We start from the raw sequence: 9,332 nt of genomic DNA on the forward strand, positions 1-9,332 counted from the left end.
TTGTCTTTTACCACTGTATCAACCCTTCAAGTGATCTCTCTTGTGTGAAATAAATAAGTAAGACCAGTGGTTTCCACTCTCTGAGTTTTCATTTTCTCATGTCGGTTTTTTATTTGTTTGTTTTGTTCCAGTCCTAACTATTTTTAGTTGATGACAAAATAAAACCCCAAGATATTTCCCAGAGGCCAATATTGCGCTTTTCTTCTTTTTTTCCTCAAACACTTTTAGACAAAGTTTAGCTGTTGGTAAAGTTACTGTCCCACTAGCTACAATATAAATCCTTTAGAAAGCAGAGCTCTTCGTCCTAAGTCAGGATACCAGGCTGAAGGGACATTATTCTGTTTTAAAAGGACGAGGAAAATAATTCAGATTCCTCGGATTCGAACCCCGAAAATATATCGGACTAGTTGGGCCCCCCTTTCGATGAAAGGAATGATCGGTGAATTAACATCGACTGAAATTCATTGGCTTACTAATTTACACTCTACTGGAACGGAGCATTAAATCTTGAGAGATGCAAAAAAATTAGAAGATTTATATAGAGGGATGAGTAGATTGATTCTCTATTCCGATTTCGTGGCTGTACACGCGAGAATTTCAAAGGTGTGGAAACAGTGCGCACGGCTAGTGAACGGAAATCTATCATCCTTAGCTCTACTCCTTTTTCTCTCCTCCTTCTTTTTCTCTCCTTCTTCTTTTTCTCTCCTTCTTCTTTATCTCTCTTCCTTCTTTTTAGTGTTTATCTCTTGTAACACTTCTAATCTCTCCCCCCCCCCAAACCAAGGCAATGCTACTGACTGAAGCTGTCTTTAAGTCATTCCCAAAGGGGGATATTAACATGTTCTTATGCACAGCAGAATTGTAAATGGGCTTTTTTTTATCAACGTCATGCTCATACTGTGCCGGAACAACATAGGGAGAACTGCTGCTTTTTCTTTCCTCATCCTTACTATCGTTTTTTTTTCCTCTACGGCCATTGACGTCACAGTCCAGCAGGATACCAAGTGAACCAACAGCGTGTCTTGTTACCTCAGATAGCCCACTAAATGTGCAGTGGTAGACACCCTGATAGCCTCTCCCCTTCCTAGTACACCCACAACTCCCTGTCTGAACTCCCTGTTTGAGGTCATTTAATAGATATTCTAAACCAAATGTTCAACACAACACAGTTGTCTTTGTACAAATATACGTTTATTTATATTTGGCTTTTCAAATAATGAACATTTCAAAAAGAAAATTACCAAAGGTTCACAAAAGGTGATATTTTACCCATGTGTAGGACAAAGATATTCAAAAGAAGACACACGAAACTAACCAAAATTGCATTTTACAACATTTTAAGCTTTCCTAAAAAAGGAAAACTCAGCGTAATTCAAAGAAAAAACAACTATTTGTCTTTAAGTCCATTATGAGCATCATCATTTAAGAGTAAGATAATATCATTTTAAGTCAATGAACCATCACTACCTCTACATAAAAAGCTGCGTTAATAGAAAATGCAAGTTTCCTGCATTGTCATGGTTTTCTAAAATTTAAAGAAAAATACCAGCTTTAGGCCTAATACAGATGTCAAAATACGCGTTATATCAAAAGTTTCACCAGTACATGTATCAGAGCTATTTAATTGAGCTACAGGAATGCTCCCAAGTAACCAAACAGTTTGCCTCGTTAGGTCAGTCAAGTATATATGACATACGTGTCGATTTACGGTTTTAAAAAAGTACAGCTCTTTTTCCCCAAAGATTTTTCCTTTTTGTCTCTCAAATCTAACAATTAAAGAAGAACAATAGCAAAAACAGCAACCACAAAAACAACAAATGAAATAAAAGCAAAACAAAATACAGCAAGACAAAAATGCAAGAATAATAATACAGTGGAATCCTGTTATAACGAGAGTTAGGGGACCGGAGCAAAATGTCCGCTATAGCAGGATTCTTGCTATAAGGGATCCACTAATAAATTCAAGGGAAACTGTAAAGTATGTCTAATCTATCAGCTTTGGAATAGTGTCTTTATAACAGACTTCTCGTTTTTTTCTGGACTCGTTATAAGTGGACTCCACTGTAAAAAAAATAAAAAAATAATTTAAAAAAACCAGTTTGAGGGAGGAACCAGTGACCTCAAACACGTCAGTTATCATTTCAAGAACAGGTCAGCACTATATCTTGGAGAACAAAGGCAAGAATCGGAGACGCAAACAGCACATGGTCCAGGCCGCAAGCAACTCTAATGACGTGCTCCTCGTCCTACTGCTTCCGTCAAAGCTCTCAAAATGTGCGTTTGGTAGTCTCAAACACAGTAGTTTTACACCATTCTGCAGCTTTCTGTAACTGCAGCATATCAGATTGGCAGGTGTGAAGATCCAGCATCTATGTGTAGACTAGTTCTTTTTCGATGACTGTCCAGTTTGTTTGAAAACTTTGAAAACTTCAAAAGACTGTCCAGAGAGATCGAGCTTTCAAACAGAGATAAAGTTTGAAGCTGGAAGTGTAGCAGTTTTTTAAAAAGTTTTTATGATTACAACGGACGATTAATTCGATTATTGAGCTCAGAAAACAAAGTCAATGTTTAAATGATATATCTGACAAAAATCACGAATTTCGCTCTCACCTGTTCAGGTTTATTCACGAATCGCTCGTCCACTTGTATACCACAAAGATTATTTTGTAATCTTTTAAACCTAGATTTAATTAATGAATCTGGAAGGTGGAGTGGTGGTGTGCAACGAGAGAACATCGTTGTATTTTTAGTTTGAAAGAAAACGTTAAGGACTGAATGTTTAGACATGCTATCTGTCAACGTTTTCCAAGCTCCTCTGTACCGGGTTTAGACTATTGACAAAAAATTCATTTATGAATAAGTACAAGTGTAATGAATAATACAACATATCACAAACATACACAATCCACTCTTCTTTGTTGGTCGCCCGTTATTTATATTGATTTGTTAATGTTTGTTTGTTGTTCTTTGTTTTGCGTTGTGATGTGTTGTTTTGTTAGGGGTTTCTGCTTTGGTTTTTTATTCTTTTTTTAAAGATAGAACACGTCCAAGTGTCCTATATATATATATATGTGTGTGTGTGTGTGTGTGTGTGTGTGTGTGTGTGTGTGTGTGTGTGTGTGTGTGTGTGTGTGTGTGTGTGTGTGTGCGCGCGCGCGCATGTGGTCAATGAAAACTCTTTTAACACATTGTTAAAAAATGGTGAAACTGTGTTTTATTTTTTAATGGAAGCACATTTTGTTCCAAAAAGTGATTTTGTTGTCGTTGTCATTATCAGCCTGTACCTCCAAATGGTCTGTGGCGACTTTTGGTACCTTTCTTTAGGCACACTCACGAGTAAAGAAAGTAAAGACAGCTGAAGCTGCAGATTGTCGTTGCAGTTGGCTATATCTGCACGGAATAAAATTTGAAAACTCTCGTTTTAAGCAATCTGACCTGAGCACAATCTTAAAAACCAGCTCTCACATTGTAGTTTGCATTAATGCACGTAATTCAAGACAATTTACAAACTGTAAAACCCAAGAGGATAAAAGTGAAACGTGTATTAGTCTTTTTTTACAAAGTTTATTCACATTTTCTTGCTAGTTTCTGAATGCTCCCTATGGCGGTAGGAAAATGCAAAGGCGAAGTAGAAAATTCCCTTCAAAGGTTCCAGTAACGAGAATATTTGTTCAGGACATCGCTGATTTCGTCCGCAGCGTTTGTTGCCCTCTTTCGATCAAAAGATTTCAGCGTTGCAGCAACATGGTTCCCCAAGGTCGTCCATTCATCACACGCTGCTTGTTCTTGGGCTAGGCCTGCTGGGGAAGGGCTGGCCTCCTTCATCCGGTCTGCTCTCACCTGAAGAGATGCCCGGACCTGAGAGCAAAGAGAAATGTGAGGCAGCGTGGTGAAATCAGGCGCTCGTCTAAATAATGAAATTTTAGAAAATGACAATGATATTTTGTTAGATCTATATCGGTTCACTCGAATAATAGATGTGTCAATCACATCTGTCAATGCGGGATGTGTCAAACACATCTGTCAATGCGGGATGTGTCAAACACATCTGTCAATCCGGGATGTGTCAAACACATCTGTCAATCCGGGATGTGTCAAACAGAGCTGTTAAAGTACTTTTTAAAAAGTACTTAAGTACAAATTTAAGTACAATCTAAAAAATGTACTTAAGTACAGTAAAAGTACTTTCCTATAAAATGTACTTGAGTACAAGTACTTTTTAAAAAAGTACTTATGAGTACATTTTGAGTACTTTCTGCTAATATGCTAAAACACTTCAGCGCTTATGCAAAACATCATATTTTATTATAACGTATCCAGTATATTTGACAAATTAGGCTATTTATTACTAAAAATGTAAACAGTATACAAAGCATTTGAATATACAATGTGCGCACTGAACGGTGGAAATGGTCCGTGAAGTTGAACAAAAAACAACCCAAACGAACAGACGCAACTAGTGGGTAAGTGATATTACGAATAGAACTTGTTTGAGCAAGACAATGTGATCAAATGTAAGTCAGTCCTAGAGGTTGGAAAGTTCTACAGAAAGAGTATCCAAATTGAAAAATGTAGATACAAAGTTGCTCTTAAGAAAACATAAAATTGATGAAAATGGCCCGCTTAGAAATGGAAAAGTGCATTGAATTCTTCATTAACAAATCCTCAAGGAATCAATGTAGCCTTAAGCAAAAACCACCAAAAAAAGTTTAAAAGAAATTTAGGCAGCCTAAAAATTGTTAGATACGCATTGAGAACACAGTTTCAGTTTCAATTGATTATAGTGGTCTGACAGATTTTGGTCACACTGTGTAGTCCACGGCGCCCACGGCAAACCAAAATTCGATAGTTTCCTAGAGTCTAGTAAGTGTAGTGTAACCAAAGATTCTCTACTGCAGTAGTCTCCGCCTAAGATCCCAGTGCTCGGAAGCAAGGAAAATATGGGATCTTAGCCAACGAAGCCAAGGAAGAATCTACAGTGACCCATGAACTGACGTGACCCCTGGGTGGATTTATGACATATGGCAAGCAAAGAGTGGTCAACCTTGATTACCAATCACAGTGGCATGAGGCATGCCATAAATAATATTATATATACACACTCATTAGCCTATCGTGAGTCTTGAGATCTTTATCTACGTTTATCCAGTTGCCCCTCCCCTTTACCTGTCCAACAATTTTAGCTTTCCATCTCTGATTGAGTCCCCGTCCCCCCCCCCCCCCCCCCAACCTCCTTTGTCATTACGCACCATTACGATGTGACCACGCTAATTAAAATTCAGGTTGTCTCGCAAATTCGGGAAAAACTGCTTTCAATGGTCAGGGAAGAGTTCACAGTTTGATGTGATCCCGACTGGAGCGAACTTGTAGGCCCTACCCACCCAGGGACTGATGTAAGTTTAGGTGGTGAGGTCAGGTGCGAGTGCGATGTTTGGGGAAAAGAAACGCATCGGTCAGTTCACACCTTGGTGTGATCCCGTCTGGAGTAAACACTGTACCGTTTCAAGGAGTTTTACAACGCTTGTGATCACATTCACGATAGTGGCTGATCTTTGAGGCGAGGGGCCGTTCTTTGATCTCAACTTTTAACTCTTGGCGGTTGATCGGGTTTTTGTTCCCAAAGTACTCAAAATGTACTTAAAAAGTACTCAAAAGTACTTTTATAAAAAGTATCGGAGTACAGTAAAAGTACTGGTTTCAAAAATGTACCGGAGTACAGTAAAAGTACCGAAAATTGTAACGTAAGTACAAGTACCGGAGTACAGTAAAAGTACCGAAAATTGTAACGTAAGTACAAGTACCGGAGTACTTGTACTCCGTTACTATCAGCTCTGGTGTCAAACACATCTGTCAATCCGGGATGTGTCAAATACATCTGTCAATGCGGGATGTGTCAAATACATCTGTCAATGCGGGATGTGTCAAATACATCTGTCAATGCGGGATGTGTCAAATGCATCTGTCAATGCGGGATGTGTCAAATACATCTGTCAATGCGGGATGTGTCAAATGCATCTGTCAATGCGGGATGTGTTTGAGTTAACCCTGCTCCACTAGACAAAAGTTGTTAAAAACAAAACAAATGAGGAAGAGAGGTTGCGTGAATTTGTCTCTGTGCTACTCAGGAACATTCTCTCACGGCCATCAGATGTTTGTCCATCCGTACGTCTTGTTTTACTATCATATCCATATTTGGGGAACTCTGGGCCACCACTTTCCAAAGGGGAAACTTACTTGTTAATCCAAGCCGCACGCTTTGCATAGCAGTCTGTTAAATGGGTTGTTGTTTTTTAATACTGAAAGTTTCAAAGAGATCTTCGTACTAGAAGTATTCTAAAATGTAAAGAATACAACCCCGGGTGTACAAAATGACCCCCGGGCGTACGGATAGGAAAAATAAGTGAAAAGCACATAAAAACTGAGGTAAAACTTACAACAAATTTGTCAAGACGTGGTGGAATCAGGCGCTCGTCAATTTTCGGGCATGTGGAGTTGGGGTATAGGGGGCTCTGTGTGAGGTAGTACCTTTGATGTTTGTCATTCTGCACTCTACCTGGTAGGGCGGACGGGCATCACTGCCATTCACTGGTCCCCACACATGCTCTAAATCTCTCACATGTGGCCCCACAGCGCCATACCCCGGTACACTGTTTCAGCTGGCGGACTAAACCATGTGAGGGGGTGATGTTTACACTGCACCACTGGGCGGATGAGCAGCATCAAACAGCCAACGGCCAAGAGCGGACGGGTCCCATGACGGACCCAACGGTCAGAGCAGAAGGGTTCCAAGCTGAGCTCAACGGTCAAGTGTATGCGATCGGGGGCGACCCACTTCATGTTCGTGGACATCGGCCTACGGTTAAGAGCTTGGAGAGGGATGGGCACCGCCAAGCTTCTCTGCCCAAGACTCACCACATGAGAATGACAAACAGCTCAGACACTATACCTGATCGGTCGTCGCCCGGGTCACCAAGGACCGCGCCTTCCGCTGTTGTGCACCAGAATGGAGGTGAAAAATGTGCTACTGATGCACAGAAGATCCGTGCCAGAAACAACATCTCCATTGGCACATGTCACGTACGGACACTGAAAACAGCCGGAAAACTAGAAGAGCTCACGTACGAGATGGACAGATATCTATGGGCCGTACTTGGACTTTGTGAAGTACGGTGGAAGAAATTTGGGGAGATCACGACACAAGATGGCCACAAGTTGTACTTCAGTGGAGAAGAGGACAAGCATATCATGAATGGCGTTGGATTTTTTATTCACAAAGACATCGAGAATACCATCATGGGCTGCCGCCCTATTTCTAGCCGGCTCATTACCATCCGCCTTAGGGCAGTCCCATTCAACATCACTATCATTCAGGCATATGCCCCGACGTCAGACTATGATGAACAGGCTTAGGAGGGCTTCTACGACCAGATACAAGAAGTGATAGACCAGACCCCTAAAAAAGACATCATTGTTGTACAAGGGGACTGGAATGCAAAAGTAGGAAAGGATGCATACAAGAACTGGAAAGGAACATGCGGACAATACTGCAACTCACAGTCAAATGAAAGAGGTCTAAGGCTCCTGGAATTTGCCAGCTATAACAACCTAGTGCTGACAAACATGTGTGGCCAACACAAAGCATCACGGAGATGGACATGACACAGTCCACAGATTGACTACATCACGGAGATGGACATGACACAGTCCACAGATTGACTACATCACGGAGATGGACATGACACAGTCCACAGATTGACTACATCACGGAGATGGACATGACACAGTCCACAGATTGACTACATCACGGAGATGGACATGACACAGTCCACAGATTGACTACATCACGGAGATGGACATGACACAGTCCACAGATTGACTACATCACGGAGATGGACATGGCACAGTCCACAGATTGACTACATCACGGAGATGGACATGGCACAGTCCACAGATTGACTACATCACGGAGATGGACATGGCACAGTCCACAGATTGACTACATCACGGAGATGGACATGGCACAGTCCACAGATTGACTACATCACGGAGATGGACATGGCACAGTCCACAGATTGACTACATCACGGAGATGGACATGGCACAGTCCACAGATTGACTACATCACGGAGATGGACATGGCACAGTCCACAGATTGACTACATCACGGAGATGGACATGGCACAGTCCAAGTGGAGAACACCACAACCAGATTGACTACATCGTGGTGAAAAAGCGCTTCCAGTCCAGTGTCAAAATTGGAAAAACACGAACATTCCCAGGAGCAGACGTTGGAAGCGACAACGACCTTGTGATGATGACCTTTCGCCTCCACCTGAAGAGGGTTAAAAAGCAAGGAAACACAAGGATGACGTTTGATCTGAAAAAACTAAAGAACCCAGAAGTAGCAGAAGCTTCCAAGCCACGATAGGAGGAAAGTGTGCTCCACTCACTGTCGTTGATGCTGGTAACAACAATGACACAGACATGGACACGTGGATCAACACCTTCAATACAGCAGCGACTGACACAGACATGGACGGGTGGATCAACACCTTCACTACAGCAGCGACTGACACAGACATGGACACGTGGATCAACACCTTCAATACAGCTGTGACTGAAACAGCCAGTCAGATCCTCGGAAAACACCGACGAGTCAATAAGCCCTGGGTCACAACTGACATCCTTAACCTGTGTGACAAAAGGAGAAAACTAAAGGAGAAAAAGGAACAACCAGATGGTGCAAAGGAGTACAGAGCAGTCAGCCAAACAAATTAAAACAAGTATGAAAAGGGCAAAAGAAAATTGGATCGAGGAACAATGCCAAATAATTGAAAGCAGCCTGAGGACAAACAACAGCAAAAAGGCATACCAATTAGTAAACCTGACATGCACTAAAGAAGGGCGCACCACCACCATTGAAGACAAACAAGGAAAATGCCTGACAGAGGAACTAGACATTTTGAAAAGATGTACAGAATACTGCTCAGAATTGTACAACTACAAAGCCACGGGAACCCCCGAGATTCTAAACGTTCCCCCAGCAACCAACATCGATAACCTCCCAATCCTTCGAGAAGAAGTTGAAGCAGCAATTAAAGCACTGAAGAAGGGGAAATCAGCAGGAGTGGACATCCCAGGAGAATTGATACAGGCAAGGGAAAGGACATGATAAGCGCTCTGACTGTCATCTGCAACAAGATCTGGCAGACAGGATAGTGGCCGACAGCATGGACACAATCACTAGTGATTACACTCCCCAAGAAAAGTAACCTGCAACTATGTCAGAACTACCGCACCATCAGTCTAATAAGCCACCCCAGTAAGGTTAT

At 41.7% G+C, this 9,332-nt stretch overlaps 1 protein-coding gene across 1 annotated transcript in view; it reads right to left on the minus strand.

The window, feature by feature from the left end:
• Positions 1 to 3,191: 3,191 nt before the first annotated feature.
• Positions 3,192 to 9,332, minus strand: part of LOC101855371 — a 12,963-nt gene continuing 6,822 nt past the window's right edge. Inside the window, exon 3 of the mRNA XM_005108085.3 lies at positions 3,192 to 3,858. Within this exon, the coding sequence (XP_005108142.1) occupies positions 3,643 to 3,858 (216 nt within the window). The 3' untranslated portion in view covers positions 3,192 to 3,642. The remainder of the gene's footprint in view (positions 3,859 to 9,332) is intronic.

Source organism: Aplysia californica, unplaced genomic scaffold (assembly GCF_000002075.1).
Source record: "Aplysia californica isolate F4 #8 unplaced genomic scaffold, AplCal3.0 scaffold00658, whole genome shotgun sequence".
Classification (NCBI taxonomy): Eukaryota; Metazoa; Mollusca; class Gastropoda; order Aplysiida; family Aplysiidae; genus Aplysia; species Aplysia californica.